This window comes from Gopherus evgoodei, chromosome 15 (genome assembly GCF_007399415.2).
Source record: "Gopherus evgoodei ecotype Sinaloan lineage chromosome 15, rGopEvg1_v1.p, whole genome shotgun sequence".
In the NCBI taxonomy this organism is placed as follows: domain Eukaryota; kingdom Metazoa; phylum Chordata; order Testudines; family Testudinidae; genus Gopherus; species Gopherus evgoodei.
The window spans coordinates 19,062,816-19,083,618 of NC_044336.1; the positions used below are offsets into that span (position 1 = coordinate 19,062,816).

Genomic DNA, 20,803 nt, shown 5'->3' on the forward strand with positions numbered 1-20,803 from the left:
TTTCTGACCAATTTAACCTGATCTGTAAGCAATGGTGTAACCTACATCTGTGAAGTTGGTCCAGGGGTTTCTGAAAAGTTTTACCAACTTACTCTAGGTGACACTTAGTTGATGCTTTGGCCCATGAGTCTTAGCAGCCAAGAGCACTTCAGGAGCATTTAGGAGTTGCCTACATAACAGAATAAAGAATTGGGTATTGAAAACCCTTTTCCCTTCTATATGATTAGATCCATATTTCTCCTCTCAGTGCTGCGGAAGGAGAAGGGAATGGCCTTTACTTCCCAACTTATAAAGATTCAGAGATCTCTAAGGCACGTAGACACTGGCATTTTTAAAAGCAATCCCATAAGAAGTTTCCAGTCTGGCTGGCACATACGTAAAACGGTTCAAAATACCTTCTCTTTTTTTTCTGAATTCATGGCATATCTTCAGATCTTCTGGTACTTAGGAGAAGATGTTTTGGGCTTTTAAAAATTGTGCCTGTCATCTGCCGTTTACAGTGTATGGTGAATTGATCACCTGCAGAGAGGAGATGGCATCCAACTGCATCTCTGCACTACAATCTAAAAGCAGTGCAGCAGTTAATGCTATTTGGCAAGAAACAGGAGTATGGAAGCTTCTCTCACAGGCCTTTCTGCAATTCAGACCCCAGGTGACTTAATCTTGTTCCCCAGCAGTTCAGACTATCTGATACATTCACCCTATTGCCATTTTTGAGGGGAATAAAAAATCCTGTGCAGGACGTGATTCAGCATCAATCCATTTATGAGCATGAGAAATCCAGTTACTCAGATTCCAAAAGGATTTATAATTCCCCCATGGGAATTTCCTCTCTGAAACCCAGGGCCTTGGGCGCAGTTCACGTGATCTCATGGGAGCCAACACCTGCATTCAGAAATGTGTATATAGTGATCAGTTGGGAGGCATTCATATGGAAATATCATTTCATCTTGATAAGAGCAAGTTCACTTTGAACCACTCTTGATAGTTAGACACATGGAACAAATTCTGCCCAGATTTTCTTCAGATGCAATCCCCATTGACCTAATTGGGGGTTGTAACTAATGTAAATGGGGACATAAATTGACACAGTCATATGATCTGGCAGTAAAAGACTTCAGGGGAGAGTCATAGCATTCCGTCAGTACAGCCTGTGAGATAATACATGCTTTCATTGGCAGGCTGTATTTAATGCCATGTAAAATCCCATTAGTTGCTGTTGCTTGGGAAGAATCATAGTGGAAGGACAACATAGAAAAGGACATGAATTTTCTTCAAAAGCAACCTACTCCAGTTGTCTTCCTACTTTGTTTCACCTTTAACATATGGAAGCTCTGCATCATGGGACTAGCATCTAAAATTAGGTATGGCCTTGCTATTCTCCCTCCCACTGCCACCCACTTCTTGCATATGTGTAAAATTTGTAAGTAGCAGCTGGGGATTTTGCCCCCTATAAACACCATTTTCTTGCTGCTTAACAGAAGCAAGTTCCTACACTTCGACATACGCTATATTCTGTCTTAGACAGTGAAAGCACAACTTGTACTTTAAATAAGTCTTTCCTGGAGAACAAGATGTGAATTCCCTGATATTTCAATCTTCTGGAATGCTTAGGTAGACTGAGGCCAGTGTTTATTTGTCTATTTTATGGCAAAGGAAGGGATAGTACTTCTAATTTTTTTTTCCCTATAATTCACCCAAGAACCAGAAGTTTTCCTTGTGTGCTTAAATGCCCTATAGTGCGGCCAAGGAAGAATGTTTCCTTTTGCTGTAACGGCAAAAGATTTTGTGTATACATTGAGACGTGTTAGTCTCTTTTTGTCCACCCCATTGCTCTGTAAACCTATTCTGTTCCATCTATCAGTGGTTCTGTAGCAAATACATGCAAGAGTAGACACAGCTCGCAGGCAGAACGTTAAGATATTTTAAAGACTTCTTAGTACTTTCTGACACCTTACAAGCAGTAAAAATCGCTCAAACCATTTAAAAATCAAAAGACAAGGATATCTATCTAAAAGATCTGCTCTAGTTCAAATAGGATTGAATTTAGGGAATTCCTCTGGCCTGTGTTATGCAGGAGGTCGGATAAGATGATCACAATGGTTCCTGCTGGCCCTATAATCTATGAATCGAACCAGCCTGCTTTTTGACATTTGAAGGAACTAATATCTTGTGAACTGAGACATCCTTTTAAAAATCCCTCTCTGTCATGCAATGAGGAGGAAATGGTGGGGACAGATGGCTGAGGCCTGTCACATTCTCCTTGACCATATATTGTATCTGTAGGAAACAATAGAAACACGAGTCTATGCCCAAGGGCCAAATCCTGCTGTCTTTTACACCATCGTAAAGACTGAGAGACTTCACGAAAGGCAGTGTAGTTACTCCGAATATCCACCAGTGTAGCTGAGAAGAGAAGGTACTCTATGGTAGGTAACCAAATAGTCAGAGATAATACTCAGAAAAACAGACAGACCATTAAAGCACAGAAAAAATGTTATAGTGGATTTTGTAATCAAGCTACTAAATCATGCATCCACCTTGAAAGCATGGCTTGTCACACCCTTTAGAGTCCTATAATTAATGGGTGACATCAAATAGATCATAAATGTCCAGTATATTTGTGTCTGGGGGGAGGAAGAACCAACCACAATTGATTTTATTGAAAACTGGATATTTACAGAAATCTATTTATGATTTAATGACTGAATTTAAGAATAACAAAGCACTAATCATAGCTGGACAACCTCTATGGCAGGGGTAGCCAACATGAGCCTGAGAAGGAGCCAGAATTTACCAAGGTACATTGCCATAGAGCCACAGTAATATGTCAGTAGTCCCCCTGCTCCCAGCACCTCCCACCCACCGGCAGCCCCACCTATCAGCACCTCCCCCTCCCTCCCCGCACCTCTCAAACCTCTGTTTTGTGGTGTGCAGGAGGCACTGGGGGAGAGGGGGAGGAGAGAGGGCACGGCAGACTCAGGGGAGGGGGCGGGAAGGGGTGGAGTGGGGGCAGGGTTGGTGGCAGAGCTAGGGGTTGAGCAGTGAGCACCCCCCCGGGCACATTGGAAAGTTGGCTCCTGTAGCCACAGCCCCGGAGTCAGTGCCTATACAAGGAGCCGCATATTAACTTCTGAAGAGCCACATGTGGCTCCGGAGCCACAGGTTGGCCACCCCTGTTCTACAGTATAAATATAAATGTTTACAGCAGTAGGGCTAAATGTATCATCTTAAAAGGAAAACAAATTTCATCTGCATTTACCTACTGAATGCGAAATCGAAACTGTAAAGCTATAGGCTGATAAGCTTTTCTGTGACCAAGCCTGCCCTTACCCATTTCCACTGCATTACAAAGTTGGAACTCCTCTTAGTTCCTTAGACCCAGATCCTGCTCCATCCCTTTGTGGATTCAGAGGCCTCTGAGCACAGCTGCACCTTTGCAGTATCACTGCATACAGTGGGTGGCAGAAAGAATCCGCATCTTATATTTTATAATTTGCAGGTTATTTTGATGATAGCCACAGTGTCTACATGTCTGTGAAATCTTCTTTCTAGTTCAAATCTTAGTGAATCCACAGTAGTTCTCATTAGGAGTAGACTTCTAAACTCAACATCAAGGCTCCTATTTAAGTGAGTTCACACTGGTATAATGAGAGACAGCAATGGTCAGATCAAGATTTTCAAAAGTGACCCATAATTCTGAGTTCTTTTTTTTTTTTATTTTTTACCCAATTCAAGACAGTGGGTCTGATTTTCTGAAAGTGCTGTGGGCCAGCTGTCTGAAACTCAGGCCCCTTAAAGGTGTCTCATGTTGGACAGTTAAAAATGGAGGCACCCAGAATCACTTGTCACTTCTGAAAATCATGTCTAGAGATCACTTGCATCTACCGATGGCACAGAAACCCCATCTAGAGTGAGGTGGGGCGCCTGATTAACAGCACACAACAACAGTTTAGCATGGGACATGGAGAATACTTTTGCCAATGGAAACTACATGAAGAAGTCTGGATAAGCAGAATGGAATTACTTGAAAAATGAAAAATATATTAAAGTTTTTAAAATAGTTCAACTTCCAGCATATGTGGTTACAGTGAATTCATCTATTCTGATTTTCAATGAATTCATTTTGTATTGTTGTAAGGGGAAATGACCTTAGAGGTAATACAAGGGAACTTGGCACTGGCTTTTATGATAACATGAGTTTGTAATACAAGAATGTTAAGACTTTAAGCAGCTTCTGGCTGAGTGGGAGCTTTTTTGAAGGGGATGGGGCAGGAATTTTTTTTTTCCGATATCAGGCACCAGAATGCAGAAACATTCTTTTGTCCTCTGCAGAAACTGTACTTCCCAATCAGGTTCTGGCATAGCAAGTCATGGAGCAGTTTACATTTCCTCCCTGTGAGCAGAACCTTAGAGCTAAAGTGTCTCTCCCTTGTATGCTCATAAATCCCACCAAAGTGACTGGAACCAGTTCTGATCTTTGTTTACTGCAGTAGAGTTACTCCAGCTTTACACAGGTGTGACTGAGGGTCAAATTCTCCACTACCGGGTCATTTCCATGTAGGGACTGGAAACTTGGTGAGTTCAAAATCCTGTTCATTCTTCCATTCTTGGGGCAGGGTTTGCCACTTTGTGGAAAAGGCCACTACTAATCTTTACAGTCCTTGGTGTCTGCTGAGACTGTCAAGAAGTTACCACACAGGAAGTTGGTTTTTTGTGATGTAGTCACATGTCCACTGGGAACCTCCGACCCCTTGCATGCAGGCTACTGAACTACCCTTACATGGTGGTAACACTCAATCACTTCGGACTCAGGGGAGATTTGAATTGTAAGTGAACGATCATTAACCCCATCACCAATTCCAGGTGTTCACTCAGCACCGGGTCAGTTTACTCAGCAGGCCATTACTCAGAAGTTTCCAGACCAGGCCATTTGTGTATTGCTGCACCTGCTTATTAATATCACTAGTCGTACCACTATCTGGACAAATAAAAGATCTTTTCAGTGATGGTTACCTCTTATGAAGCTGCCCATAGACTTTTAATACACTGCTGTTTAATGGGTTTAATCAAGGAATAAACTAGACTCTTTCTTGGGCTTTCATTTTATATTATTTAACTCAGGGATCGGCAACCTTTCAGAAGCGGTGTGCCAAATCTTCATTTATTCACTCTAATTTAAGGTTTCGCGTGCCAGTAATACATTTTAACATTTTTAGAAGGTCTCTTTCTACAAGTCTATAATATATAACTAAACTATTGTTGTATGAAAAGTAAATAAGGTTTTTAAAATGTTTAAGAAGCTTCATTTAAAATTAAATTAAAATGCAGAGCCCCCCAGACAGGTGGCCAGGACCTGGGCAGTGTGAGTGCCACCGAAAATCAGCTCGTGTGCCGCCTTCAGCACCCGTGCCATAGGTTGCCTACCCCTGATTTAACTACTAAACCCACAGCCCCTTCAGAGAAACACAGCGTGATTGGGGGGGTTGTGTGTCATATTAGGATCAGAACTGGGGAGGTGATCAGTGCCCTCAGTCTCACTGAAACCAATGGGTGCTAAGGGCACTAACCATCTTCCAGAAGCTGCTCAGCACCTCAGGCCTTTAATCTGCAACTCCTATGCTATATGCCTTCCCTACAGGTGTTTCTTATAAAATGTAATCCTGGGAGAGAGTCAAGCAGCTAAAAACTAAACAGAAGTTATTTTTAAAAAATGTTTATTTTAAGTTCAGATAATCTGGTTTTGATTAATACAAAACACATTATTTCCCAAAGCGCTTGTAGGTTCTGAGTTCTGGAAATTGTCTTCACCAGCTGTTCCCAAGATTGATTTACTATACTTACCCAGTTTTACCCAATTACTTCTTTGATCTAATCCCCCCATAAAGTTGAACAATTGAGAACTATTTCCTCTTTGCAGATCTCATCAACACTAGCATAAGCATAAGATGGCAACAGCATGTTTTCAGCTTCACTCGGTAAACTGAGAATCTCCATATAATTATCATCTGGCTTCCAAATAATGACATTTTAAAGGAGTCTACAGAAGCATATAGGATGTTTTTTGAGTCACAAATCTTGACTGGGTCAGCAGTGTACAATGGCCACAAGAGTTGATGGCCACACTGCTGTTTCACCATAATCAGAGCTGATTTCACTGAAAAGACAAAGCCAAGGTTAAGTCAAAATGGTAAGAGCAGAGGGGTAAAAGTGCTGTCTCCTAAAAGCCATGGGATAGTTTGGATCTCATAAAATGTGATCATAGGTACATAAAAGTGGGTGTGGGCTGCATTATTTTACTGCACCATTAACTATACATTGGCTGCAACCTGTATGTTGAGTTTGTGAAATACTCCATACGTGCCATATTCTGCACAGCCTTCCAGGCAATGGAACTGACACAATCTGCTGCACAGAGGATCCCAACCACAAAGCACTGCAGCATGGGATTTCTCTCTGTGCCACCATGCAAGGAGTGAACTGGGCCGTAGCCAGTAAATCTGCAGTTACTGGATCCACTGGCCAAAAGTTCTAGTCCTGGGGAGTTCAGAAACAATAGATTCTTCTGCAGTTGTAGAAGTCTGTGGTTCCTTTGGTACTCTGCTGAAACCCAGTGGTAGGGGGAAGGATCCCACATCTCACCACCAGCACCACTGCAAAGCAAAAGTCGTCGTTACTCTGGCTTTGTGCAGGACTGCTGTTATTGTTTATTATTAGACAGCCCTTTACAAAACACTTAAAGACAGTATTGATCGAGGGCCAAGGGACTTGAAGAGAAACTCAGAGAAACAGGAAATACAGGGTGCATGGAGGCAAAGAGAGGCATTGTGGTTGAGCAGTTAGAAGGCTTCCTGAAAGAAGTGAGTTTAAAGGAGAAGGGAAGTGTTGGGTGCATGGAAAGCAAAAGGCCATTCAAAGCATTAGGGGAAACATGAAAGAAGAGGCAGAGCAGGAGACAAAGGGAGCAGTTAGGACAAATCCTTCAGAGCTATGGGCAGCTCAGCAAACAGGGCTGTGCACTTAAATTCCATGCAGCAGAAAGGGAAAGGACTTGTATTGGAGCTAGGGTTGCCAACCTTCCAGGATTGTCCGGGAGTCTCCAGGAATTGAAGATTAATCTTTAATTAAATATTATGTCATATGATGAAACCTCCAGGAACACGTTCAGCCAAAATTGGCAACCGTAACTGGGGCTTGGGTTCCTGAACCTTCACCCTATGTAAGGCAACCCCCCTAATATTGAATCCACAGGCCCCAGCTCCACTTCTCCCATCGCCTGGCCCTACCCCACCTCCAAGCTCTCACTGAATGGCAGTGCACAGGAAGTCCCCACAGTGATTTCCTCCTGGCAAGTGGTGTGCACCCTGCATGGCATCCCCAATTCACCTGCCATTCCCAATTCACCTGCATCTGGGGATCTCTGCACCCAGGTGTTTCTGCAGATAGAGTGGGAGAATGGCAGGATTTGCTCCTAGAAGCATACGAGTATGTAAAGAGATCTAGTATAAAATATGGGGGAAGAAAATCAGTGTAACATGACAGGTGTATTACTGGTGTAGCCATAAGGTGTATTACTGGGTGTAGCCTTATGATCATGCAGTTGGTGCTGGCAACAACTTTTGCTACATCCTGTTTTCGTTGCAGGCTGTTTCTGCAGCAACACTGAAAGTACCAGAGGTTACAGTTTTGATAGTAAGGGATTTGACATTCTCAGTCCTTTGCCTTAAAGCAGTCAGCAAAAGTTAGTGATTTTGCAATAATTTTCATTTATGCACAGATCATTTAAAGTTTTATTAAGCACCAGTAATCTTGAATTAAGCATTACTGTATTTTGCATTGCCAGTTAGATTTGGGAGATCCAAAATCAAGGATACAAGAGATTAACAACTCAGCAAAATGACTGATGCAAGTTCAACAGAGTAGGTTGCTAGGATATCAGTTTAGAAAAACCCCAGCTACCTTTGTCATTGCATTTATGCATTTGATTTTAAATGTGACACATTCTGCCTTTACTTACATTGTGTACAACATCACTTTATTCAGAGGGTAAGCACAGGCTTCACATGAGGTCAGAACCTGGCTTTCTTTATTCAAATAGGGCTGAATCCTGGTCCCATTGAAGTCAATAGCAGAACTCATTTGGCCCATAATGAATCTTTATCTGGTGGGAGTTTGATTGATTTTTGGTTTGGAGAGACATCCAGACTCCCCCAAAAATCTCAAACAGGCCTTGCACAGAATTTCTTCTTTTGCAAGTTGCAGGTGACTCATACAATCATGCAGTGGAGAATGTTGGTCAGTTAATCCACGGGAAATGGCCCCAGTTAACATTGGCCACGCCCATTCAGTCTCCCAGCACAATGGCATGAAAAAAACCTCCATGGGACATTACATGGACTCTGTGCAGAAGGGGAACTCTACAAAGTGACCTGCACCAGTTCTGCTGCCTATAAGGCTTTCCATGACCCTCTGAGAGGTTACAGAACTTGGCTCTGTACAAATTAATGTAATGTAAATGGGAGATTGTTATCACTTAAAGTGAAAAACACAATTTGCTAATTCTCAAAATCCAGCAAAGATGTGCACTCTATTTTTCATCATCTTATCCCTCTATCTTTGAACCATTCTTTCCTTAAGATAATGTCCTAAATTCTCTTCTTGAAATAAACCATTTTGCATGCTAGGAAGTAAGAACCATAAGGAGGGTAATTATAATGGGATTTAAATAATTCGCTACTGTTTCTTTGCCAATAAAATAAAGGCTGTGTTCTCTTGTTTTGTTTGTACAAGCAATAAAATTTGTCTTATAATTTACTACTCTTAAAAAAAAAAGCAAACAACAACAAAATGCTGACATATTCCCAACTCAAATATTTGTTTTCCAACAATAAGCTTGGCTATCTTCCAATAACGCAGACTTGTTTGTAAACCTAAAAAGCTTTAAATATAGCTAACACATAGTTGATTGCTCCTCAAATGTGGTCAAATGAATCGTTTCCACAAGAACATTTGCCAAGAGATGCTGAACAGTTGAAATGGAAAATGTTTTGCAGTTATGAATTTGTGTCGTGTTGCTGCCTTTTCAAAATTCTGCAATATTGTCAATAGTGTCTCACTTTAAAAAAAACGTGGTCCTTCAGTTAAACAAAGCCTAGAGGTAGATTTGAACTCCTTACTTCTATTGGTGCCCTTACCACACAAATCATAGAGGATGTATTTCTAATACAAGAATGTTCTGCAACCCAGTAAATCTGGGATTATCTCATTGGACTGATTATGTCCAAGCTCTTTAGCCACAGCACTTGATGAGGACTAAAAATAAATAGCAGGACAGTATACAATTATTTTGTTCCTAAGTAATCTGTGCTTATTGTTTGTGTCTTTCTCTGATGTGAGTCGCAGTATCTGGACTTAATGTTTATTTGTAAGAGTTCTTCTAATAAGGGTGTTTGGAAAAGGGTTGTAAAGAGAAAATGGCCCATTGCACTTATCAATTGTAAGGGGCAAAGCCTGCTCTTACACCAGTGCAAATCCAGCATCACTCCATTGAAGTCAGTGGAATTTATTCCAGATGCACACTAGCCCAGAATTTGGCCTCAAGTATTTTAAAATGGAGGGGCCTGATTCTGTTCTTCCTTATACCATTTTTTCCACCAGTGTAACTCCATTGATGTCAGATTTCACTGCTGATTGAGGGCCTGTTCCTGCAGCATAAAAATTTTTGCATTGACTGCACTATAGGAGCAGGATCAAGCGTGGTAGGGGAAAATCAGATCCACTGTTAGTTGTTCCCCAGCTCTAAAGTTTATAGAAAAAGCAACTTATTAAAATAGATAAATAAATAGAAAATGAAGTCTATGTTGGGTGGGGGTAGGGTAGGCCCACCTTATCACCTGTGGACCTTTATTCACATCATCGTTAAACCAGCCCACAATTTGTTCTAATTCACATGATTGGCAGCGAGTGCTCATGGTTCATAGATTCATTGATTATAAGGCCACTGTGGTTACGTCTGACTCCCTGTACAACATGGGCCATAGAACTTTCCTGAATTAATTCCTGTTTGAACTGGAGCAGATCTATTGGAAAAAACATCCAATCTTGCTTGAAAAATTACCACTGATGAAAAATCCACCACAGCCCTTGGTAAGTTGTTCCAACGAATAATTACCCTCACTGTTAAAAATTTGCAGCTTATTTCCACTTTGATTTTGTCGAGCTTCAGTTTCCAGCCATAGGATTTTGTTATACCTTTGGCTGCTAGCTCAGACTTGATATAGCTGTGTGATAGATCAGGATTTAGGCATGTTGGACAGGACTGTGCAGGGACACAAGTAAAAATGATTCCATTATTAATTAAAGCCAGTAATGGAAAGCTGGATAATGACTGCGTAAAACTAGGCAGAGCAAAGCATTTCAGACAGTGCTGTAGGAAACAAATACTGTATTAGCAGGGTGAGACATCTGACTACATGATTCTACAGGTAATCAAAATTAGGTAAGTAATTCAGAAAATGTACTAAATGATCAACATGTTTCAGGCTCAGTCCTTCAGCCGTTTCATAGGCAAGTGGAATTTCAGGCCACAAAATTTTAGAGATTGATAGTTTTAAAACACAGTGATTTAACTTGTCAACCAGAGAAAAAAGTCTCTTTTGGGAGCTACTAACAGCTCAGAAAACTTAGTTTAGAAAATACAGCAAATATTTTTTCCTGTTGAAAACCAGATTTTTAAATATATAAACACATACATACTTGAGATGTAATGTATATACACACATCTATAATTTAATATATATCATTTTAACAATGAGTAGCTTGATTTGTTAAATTGTCATGTTATTCATAAATCCCATATAAAAGGTGATATTTGAACTCTCTTTTCAGTGTCTGTGCATGATAGCTATAAACCTGTTCCCTTTGAAATGTACACACGTTACTCTAATAATTAAAGAGCTCACTGAAGGCTCAATTTGCATCTTCTATTCTTGTAAATCGTCCCATGGCTTAACAGGGGCTATTTGTGAGCATAAAGGTTGCTAAATCTATATGCCAAATCTTGCTGTTCTTACTCAGTCTGTCTACAGGCATCAGCCCATTGAAGGATTTGGCCATGTACTAAGTAATGGATACATTGACAGGCTACCAGCTCAGGAGATGGGGGTAATCTAGTTAAAGCAGCTCAAGTTTTAACTTAAATTAGCTTTGTATTCCAGCTTTACCTCATGGTTGGCAGCAGTACTGTCCTCATCACACTTTACTTAGTGCTAGCTCAGTATTGTAAAAGGCGTGAGTACGAGGTAACGGCATAGCTCATTCATCTCATCAGAACAGCATAATCCCTGTACCAGTAAGTCAGTGCTGCGAGACACTGACGCAAAACCTAACCTTCAGGTATTAAAATGAGACCACAATCAAATGGTGCAGGAAAAGAAAGAGCAAAATTTGCTCCCACTTACAGTGGTTTAACTCCAGAGTGGCCCCGTTGCTCACTCAGAAGTTAGAACTGAGCCGAAATTGGGCCCGAGTTTAGGTTGCAGCTCTGTGTTAGAACAAAGCATGAGACTTACTGTAAATAATGTGTGTTCTAGCCCACAAACACGGCCTTGTTCCACAAGGCATTGTAAAGGCGAGTGAGTGTAATTACAGTCACAGGGACCGGGGGCCAGTTCCTCAGCTGGTGTAAATTGGCCTAGTTCTGTTGGTTTCCATGGAGCTCTCCCAATTCAGGCCAGTCGAGGATCTGGCCTTATGTTTATTGCTGCATAAGCCAACTGTACTTGAAGAAATTGTTCAGAGACTGCTCAACAGACAGCGTGCAATGCAGATACATGGGGGGCAGGGCAGGAATAGAGAAGGAGCAAAGCTGCAGCAGGTATTAAGAGAAGAGAATGAAGTGAAGGGGAAAAATCTAGGTGAGAAATGTCTTGTATGAAGATCTTTATACACTAATAAAACTTGGTCAGATTCAACCCACACTTACACCCCATGAAATCAGTGGGTCAAATTCTGCTCCGTGTTCCACCTGTGTAAATGCAGAATGTGTCCATTAACTTCCATAGAATTACAGTCGTTTACATGGGCAAAACTGAGCGGTGAATTTGGCCCAGTGGATATGCAAAACGAAATGTAAACCAGGCCAGCAATGGGGCAGATGCTTTTCCCTCTAGTCACGAGGTGGTACTCTGTATTTATGGGACCACTGACCCAGAGCTGTGTTTTTAAATTAACTTGTGAATACATATTCACACTCCTTTTTGCTATGTGTGCTACACCACAGCTCATAACTAACTGAAGAATAAAATCACTCACCTTATTACTAGACTTGGCAGGATTTGATTTAAAACACTAGTCATCGATAAACATTAATTACATCAGATACCCAGAAATAGATGCCAAAAATATCCATTGCTTGCAGTCGGCAAGTGCAGCCTGCCCTGCACCTAGCACCCTCAGGCTTCTAGATCTCAGGAGGCACCAGGTGTGGGGAAGACTGCGATCCTGGCGGGGCAGAGATCCCAGCCAGGGCCACAAGGAGAATGAGGAGTTCCCAGCTGCAGGACTCCTGCCCAGGGACAGTCCCTGCTTTTGCAGTGGGTGAAGTGAGTGGGGCAGTGATAGTGGGAATGCAGGGGCTCCTTATGTGGACCTGGGATTGGTGACAGTGGGGTGGCTTCCCCTGTGGCCAGGGACTTGTCCTCCTCCTTGCATTCCTGGCCAGGGATCTCTGCTCTGCCCTGCCAGAACTGCAGCCTCCGTGCACCTTGTGCCTGCAGGGTTTAGGTGTCACTAAATAATTGTGTTCTCACTCTCTCTCTCTCTCTCACACACACACACACACACACACACACACACACACACACACACACACACACACACACAGAGTTAATTTTGCACAATTGTGAAAATTCAAATAGAAAAAAATATTAAAAAGCGCTTTAAAAACCCATAATCTCAAAAAACCAAAAACATTAACTTGATAAAAATCGGTATCTGAGTGAAACAACAAAATGAAAATCAAATTCTCCCAAAACTGCTTATTATACATTCCACCCTTGTTTTTTCTTTCCTATGAACTGTTTCTGTTGTGGAGTGGTGAATGTGGGCTGCATTAGGATACACAAGCCAGGCTCCCATTAACCTCAGAGGGCACTGTGGATGTCCCTAGTGTGGACAGATTACAGTGGATTTGCAAAGAAAATCAGTCTGGGCAGAATTTGCTCAAGACCGCAATATTTTGTTTTGTAGGGTATAGCAGCACAGGTTTTTGCTTGTTTAACAGGCTGCAAGGTAATATAATGGGACTCTTGTGGGTTTCGTTAGCGTGTCTGTTCCTTTGGTCTTACTTATTTTCCTTGCTATTGCATATGAAGACAATATATTCATCTGATTTGTCAACTTTTTCATAATGATCATCTTATATTACAAGCTTCCTCTTTGCACCAACTTGCCTATAACAATGATTGAATCTATCAGCAGGACTAAAAACAGTGAAAAGAACCGTATTTCCTTTACCATCCTTTCCAGAAAGAACAGAAGGCTGTGACCTGCCCACGTACAGTGTGGATGGTATCCACACAACTGATCATTTTATCTGAGGGTTTTTTGTGTGCCTGGGGGGCATTGGGGCAAGAGGACTTGGCTTGCACTATGTATGTTATTTGCAGTGTTGTAGCCATGTTGGCCCCAGGATATTAAAGAGACAAAGTAGGTGAGGAAATATCTTTTATTGGACCAATGTCTGTTGGTGGCAGGGACAAACTTTCAAGCTTCATGGAGCTCTTCCTCAGGTCTGGAGAAGGTAACCAGAGTGTCACAGCTAAATACAAGGTGGGACAGATGGTTAAGCATAAGGGGCTCACACATGCTGTTGGAGACCACTTAAAATGAAGGGGTCTTGAATGTACTCACACAGAAAAATGGTAAAAGACAAAAATACCCTATCACCCATGGGTGAACACTTTTCACTCACTCCATGTCTGACCTCTCTGGTCTTATCCTCAAAGGACACCTGCACAACACCTTCCCAAGACGAGCCTCAGAACTTAAATTCATAACTTTGCTGGACTTAACATAAAAAACATGGACTTAAGAGAGACACTGGTTTTATAGCTCATTACAGCAATTTGTAATGCTGCTGTCTGCTGACCCTTAATTGCCTACTTAAGTGGTCTCCTACAACATGTTTGAACACTTTATGCTTAACAATCTGTCCCACCTTGTATTCAGCTTGGAGACGCTGATTACCTCCTCCAGTCCTGAGAAAGAGCTCTCTGTGAAGCTTGTCCCTTCAACCAACAGACGTTGGTCCAATAAAAGATATTATCTCACTTGCTTTGTCGCTCTCATTATGTACACAAGTTTACAGTATTCTCAGCCTGACCCATTTGTCTGCACTCACTAAATCTGAGAAACTTTCAGAGCAGGTTCTTTTTAGCCATTCATATTGTTGGGAATGCAGTTAGTGATAGCAGACCAGGATCATGCAAGCAGCTTGGGGCGGTATTTCAAACGCAGGGCCTGAGCCTGTAACCCTTACACAAGTAGGGACGACTCATGTGAGTCAGGTTAGTTGCATGAGCACTGGCTCCTGCACATGCCCAGAATTTGTCCCAGAGGACTAAGAATACTCCCATTTGGGTTTATGTACCTCTCTCACCTTCAAGAGAAGTCTCTTAATGATTCTACACCTCTGTAGTTTATCCTCTAGTATCTGAGCATGGGACTGTGAACCAGAATCTCCTGGGTCCAGCTCTGGCTGATGCCTTCTATGACCTCATCAGGTCACTTGGCCACTCTGCTCTCAGCTTGCTGGAAGGTTGGGAGACTTAGTTCATTCCGGTTTGTAGAGTGCTGCTGTATTAGTGGCCAGTAATCGTGGTCATTCATGAGACACCACCTCCAGGGTATTTTCAGTATACCAAGATTCCTTTGCTGCAAGGGCACTTTTCTCCTTAGCTTTCAATTAAATCAAGGGGGACTGTTTGAGGCAGGGGACTTGACTTGGGGTTCTCACATCCTAAAGGTACCTCCTTTTGCCTACAGAATGGGAAATAAATGTATGTGAGGTTTCATGTTTAATGAAAGAGACACTCCTATGCTGGAAATAATGAACAGTTCTTAGGGTCTGATCCTGTGAGACACTGGGGACCTCCAGAGAGGGGCTAAGCATCCTTAGGACTTCGCCTGTTTTTATGATCTGAAATAACCACTTTGGGGATGGTAATGGCATTTCTTGTTTCCATTTAGCCATGTAACACAGACGACATCATGGATCCATCCAGTGACCAGTGCACTGAACTTGTCCTGCTCCGGAGAGAATGAGGAAGACCACATCAGAGAGCTTCCAGATCCCAAGAGCTGAGACTGGCCAGTGGTGAAGAGTAGTTTCTCTCATTTCAGCACCTGAATAAGAAGATGTACACCTTCCAATAGTTTAGTGTAATAGCGCCTGATCTTGCGCCCACTGACGTCAATAGGAGCTTTGCCACTGATTTAGGTAGGATCATTTTCAAGGCTGAAGTTCACCCTGGCAAAATTTCCACTTAAACCCTTAAGAACTTAGGTGGTGCACAGGACCTGGATAAGTCCTGTGCACAGGGGTCACTCTCATCCTCGTACCTTAGGATCCTGACCTTTCACCACGTATACACTGGTATAACTTCATTGGCTGGAATGGAGTTAATCCTGCTCCTAGTATGAGAACAGAATTGAGCCCAGTGGGTGTAATTCTCACAGTGGCTTCAAGCTGCTTGTAGAGCCATAACGTACAAGCTGAGCTTTTTTACCAATGCTAGTAGTTGTAATAGAGATGCCTTTTCTTAATTACTGAGTTAGCCTGTTTTTATAGCAGAAACATTCAGTGTATTTTGCTAGCAAAAGTTCATGACAATTTGTTATAAGTATTGCAGCCCAGATGACTTTTTTACAACTATTTTAAGATGAATGATTAGGCCTTAGGAAGACAAGGCCTTGATGAGTTGTCAAGTATAAAGACACAATTTTGGTTGAGAAAGCCATACTCTGTCAGCATAATCATGCAATGAAAATGATTTCACTTTTGTACTTTGCTAAACCTATAGACACATGCAAATATTTCAGTAGAAACTGTGAAGTTTCAAGTACAATGAAACCTGTGAAAGTACCTCTGGGATCAGCAGAATTCAGTCACCTCCTAGAAGTAGGTCTTTACGTAGATGCAAAACAAAATCATCTGGAGATCTTGAGGATGTTTTAAAGAGGTCACGCAAAATGAGGCGCTGCTGAGGCCCTACAAACAGGTTTCACTGTACATCAGCAGCATGTGATATTTAAGATAATGTTACACTCAGCACAAAAGCTGACTTCTGCTCTGAGTGCCTGATTCTACAATAGGTCACTGTAAAGGCTCTTTTCTTTTTTTTAATCTGTGACGGTGACAGGTATTGACCAATGAATGAAATAAGGAACACTAGAAGCACTGATGAATATGCCAAAGAAAAACAGAGGTTCAAACCTTCAGGACCGGGCACAGGCTACCGCCTGAATTCCTTTTGGTAGCATACATAGGAGAGTGACGCTCTGAAAAGATCCAGCTTAGCTCCCCTGGTCAATTCGAAGCCAGTTCCCCATCCCTCACACCCTCAGTGAAGAGTCTCTGACAAGTGGTGCACTAGATTTACAAGCCTTTGTACTAGAGCAAAAGGACCTGACTTGTTTACAGCTCCTATGCCTGCTGAAACTCTCCCTGCCGCCTTCCCCTCACACTCGGTGCAGAGCCAGGCACAGGGGAGCTCTTAGGCCTTTAACGTTTCATTTGCTTTACAGAACAAAACTCTGAGGAAGCCTCCTTTCTGAGTCACAGGATGGCCCTTTATCGCGCATACTCCGTGTGTGACGGTGTCACACCCAGGATAGGCCCTCCCAGGGAATCTGTGCTGCAGCACAGAGAAGTTAGCTTTGCTCAGTCTGTCCTGGAAGCAGATGTCATTCCTAGTGCTGGGCAATGTCGTACTCACTCGGGAGGCTGGTAGGAGACTTTGTTTTGTTTTTTTAACCGAGTCAGAGCCAATTATCCATGAATGTGGAGTCCGTGCCACTTCATGTAGCCGGTAGAGGGAGGACGTTATGGAAGGAGTTTGACCAGCAGATCCACTAACACCCTCCATATGACAGCAGCCCGGAAAGCTCCCACGCTGCAGCCATGATCTACAATGGCCTCAGAGGGAGGATTTTGCCCCCATCCCTCAAACCACCACAAAGAACCACTGAGCAAAACCCATTAGCAGGGGCTTTGTGTCGAGCTATAATGATGCCGTTCTTCTCTAAACGCCCTTTAAAAACTGGCACAGACTCCTGCTGAATGCAGGACCTTGTACGGGGGGTTTTCTGAAGTTTCCTTAGTCCTAGGAGTCATGTAAGTGCTTTGTTTATTACAGAGCTAAGGTGGGTGAGGTAATTTCTTTTCTTGGACCAGCTTTTGCTTTCTTTCCAATGTATGGGAGTTATGTGATGGTATCTTGTTTGAGATGGTCCCTTCTGGAGTATGTGATGTTTATTCCAGGAACTTTCCAGCTCTAATATGGGATTTCCAAGAATTCTGTTTAGTTAGGGCATATATAGGCTGTGCCACTCTGATTTCTTTGTGAGAGATTTGAATCAGATAGTGGCTACACTATCCTCCCAGGGCTTGATTCAGCCATGGGTTATGCCATCTCAAAGTAAAGGTAGGTGATCACAACTCCACTCTGCCAATGGCTTCCAGCCAGCCAGCCAACTCTGAAAGTGGGAGATGGCGGGGGAGAACCCAAGATAAAATGTTGGCATTCTGCCTGCCATGCTTTCTTGGAAAATGTTGCTCTTTTATCTTGACTTGATAATTAAAGACTTCTTAGAAACAGAGCATTGCATTCATCTAGTTTCTTCTCTATTCTAGTGTTGTCTCATCAGTCAGGTAAGCTACTATAGCTCATATTCTCCAGCACTGAGACTGTTTTGAAACCTGGGATCTCCAAATGTTCTCGTCTATTTTTGTAAGTTGGCATACTTGTTTCCTAGGTTATTTTTTTTTCTCTCACTGAAGCAGTTTGCAAAACAATTTTGATTACACTGAATCCTGTAAAGTGGGAAAACGGCTCTGGAATAACATAATGAGACTTTGTAAAGAGCAGTTGTCAAAACATGCAACTCTGTAATGGCTGCTTTACATTTTTACTGCACAATGAAATGTACTAAGTGGAAGAGCAATGGAAGTACAATTTTGTAGCCGTTAAGAAAACGAAACAAAGGCGCTGCCAGAAAACAGATACTGGAGCACTATGTTCAGTTGACACCATTATAAATAGACTTCTGCAGCACTCTGGTATTTACCTTTACAATAGTACCTGTAGTACACTGCACCCTTCCAACTGGCAATACTGCAAGTACCAGTGTTAGCAGCTCAGGTGTTTCAGTGACTGGAATAAACAGGCAGATTAGACACAAAGATATTCAGGCGCCTAAATCTCTTACTGACTTCAGTGGGAGTAAGGCATCTAAATACTTCTGAGGCTGTGGGTCAAACTGCAGCTGCGAAATGTCTTCCTTGTAATGCAGCCCAATGTATCACTTAAAAAACAGGGTAGATCTCTCCCGACACCACACTCACACAGAGAAACTACCCTGAGCATCTCACTGTATGTTTAAATAAGTCACAACAGATGCTTGTTTCACACCCTCTGACATACCACACAAAACCATCATTATTTAGTGTGAACCCACCAACACAAGGTGTATGCACCACTCAGGCCCTCCAGGGCCCAATTCTGCAGGACTAAAGTCAGTGGGAATTTTGCTATAGATTTCAGAGGGAGCCTTGAGGGCAGAAATGGGATTGAAGTGGTGCATAGCCCTTGTGTTGTCCTCTGCACAGGGCTGAATTTCACTATAACATCTTAAGTAAAGCAGTTTTCAAAGGATGACCCTGCTCACACTTGGCTTTAGAAAGCCCTTTGTACTATCCTAATCTTATGGAATGAATGGCCACTTCTCCTTGTATTTAAAAAAACACCTAAAGTGATGTAAAGCTCTGATGCTCCTTTCATAATAAAGATCTCAGTGATAAAAATCACTTGTATCTCTTTTATAATTAACACCCGCAGCTTTGTGATATTATCCACAGCAGATTATGCAGCTGATCAACTCCAGGTCTCGCTCATGTTTTAGAATCGTAATTAATGAAATCTTTTAGACTAGAAAAGGGGGTAAATCCTGTCTGTCCCATTCCTTTAACCTTTTTACAAAGGTGATTCAAAATGTGCCTATGGAAAGGAATCTAGAGAACAGACAGGCCTTTCGAAAAAGCATATCCTGTGTTCCAACCCGACAGTGACTTCCACACAGGCGCCCCCCGCCCCTCCCCATGGAGCGCCAGTGACTTCCTTCGGGGTTCACTCACAAGGATTCAGTTGCAGGGTGAGGCTCATGTTTGTAGTCACCTGCTTACAAGGAGGCAGCCTAGTCCAGTAGGGCATTGGCCCAGGCTTCCTGTTCCCAGCTCTGCTGCTGACCTGCAAGATCCTGGGCAAGTCACCTCAGCCCAGATCCTCAAAGGTATTTAGGCATCTAGCCCCCACTGATTTCAATGGCACTTAAATACCTGGGAGGATCTGCACCTCTCTGTGCATCCGTTTCCCATCCCACCTTCTAGCTGTCTTGTTCGTTTAGACTGTAGGGTCTTTGGGGCCAGGCCTGTGTCTCATTCTGTGGTTGTACAGTGTGTAACACAATGTGAGTCCTCAGCTGCAAGTTGGACCTCTGGGCCCTACCATAAATCAACTAATAATTACCGTGATAGCAGTTTGTCATGCCCTGAAACACATACGCCATCACTGCCAGGGCGTGTGCATGAGCTGGTTTACTTCAGAGTGCGTTTGGCTCATGGGAGCTATGTATTGCCTGGCTACATCTACGTCACAGGCCCAGGCCTTGTCTCCTAGGTAACCATGCCTGCTGGAGAGCATGTATTGCTATCACAGAACGGGTCTTTGCTGAGGGGGAACGGCACCCTTATTTTGCTAGGGAAGATAAATGTGTCAGGCCAGGGATGAGAGGCCAGTTCAAGCTAAGCAGCTCACGCTGATCCGCCCTGTGTAATGTTCACCAGCCCTTCAGTGCTTCTCGTGCCAAGCAGTTTTATAACTCAAACAAGCGATTTCTTATTTTACATGAAGCCAGTTTCTGACAGACAAAAGCAAGGGGGGAAGGTCAGTCATCGCTGAGGTGGGGAAAACCCTCATTTGGAAGATAGTTAGTGAGTCAGTTAATATGAGCAGCAAATAGGAGAGGCATCAAGATTATGCTGTGAGAGGCCAGTGAAAAGAAAGTTGGTCTCGTTGTCTATCCCATACTTAAGACAGAGCCAAGTTCTGTTGTCACACCCTTAACTCTTCCCTCTTCCGGGTGATGGTTGTAGCCATATTACTAGGGTTGCGCAATGCTCAGAACTGCAGATGAAACTACTCAGCACCCCTCGGTGTCCCTCATTGGGTATCCAAAATCGGTGGCCCCCTGCCTTTGAAAATTTTGGCCTATGTGGCGTGTCCAACATGACACACTGACTCAGTGGCAACATTTGGTGGAGACCTAGGAATCCTTATTCTAAATCCTATGGTCTAACCCCAAGACAACTCCTCCTTCCCAGATCATTTACCCACCAGGTTATTTTGAGTAGCATGTTGTTCTGATGCTTCAGAGCCAGAGCCCTGTCTGGTGTAACTGCATTGGGTTAAATAGAGATACACAGATCTACAGGAGCTAAGGGTCTGAAGCAAGCTTCACAGAGGTA

General features: G+C 42.7%; 1 protein-coding gene across 10 annotated transcripts in view; it reads left to right on the top strand.

The window, feature by feature from the left end:
• STXBP4 (syntaxin binding protein 4) overlaps positions 1-19,087 on the top strand; it is a 141,002-nt gene extending 121,915 nt beyond the window's left edge. For all 10 annotated transcript variants that reach the window (XM_030534647.1, XM_030534645.1, XM_030534644.1 and 7 more), the window contains one exon: positions 15,250-19,087. In XM_030534647.1, coding sequence (XP_030390507.1) covers positions 15,250-15,364 — 115 coding nt within the window. In that variant the 3' untranslated portion in view covers positions 15,365-19,087. The remainder of the gene's footprint in view (positions 1-15,249) is intronic.
• Positions 19,088-20,803: the final 1,716 nt, after the last annotated feature.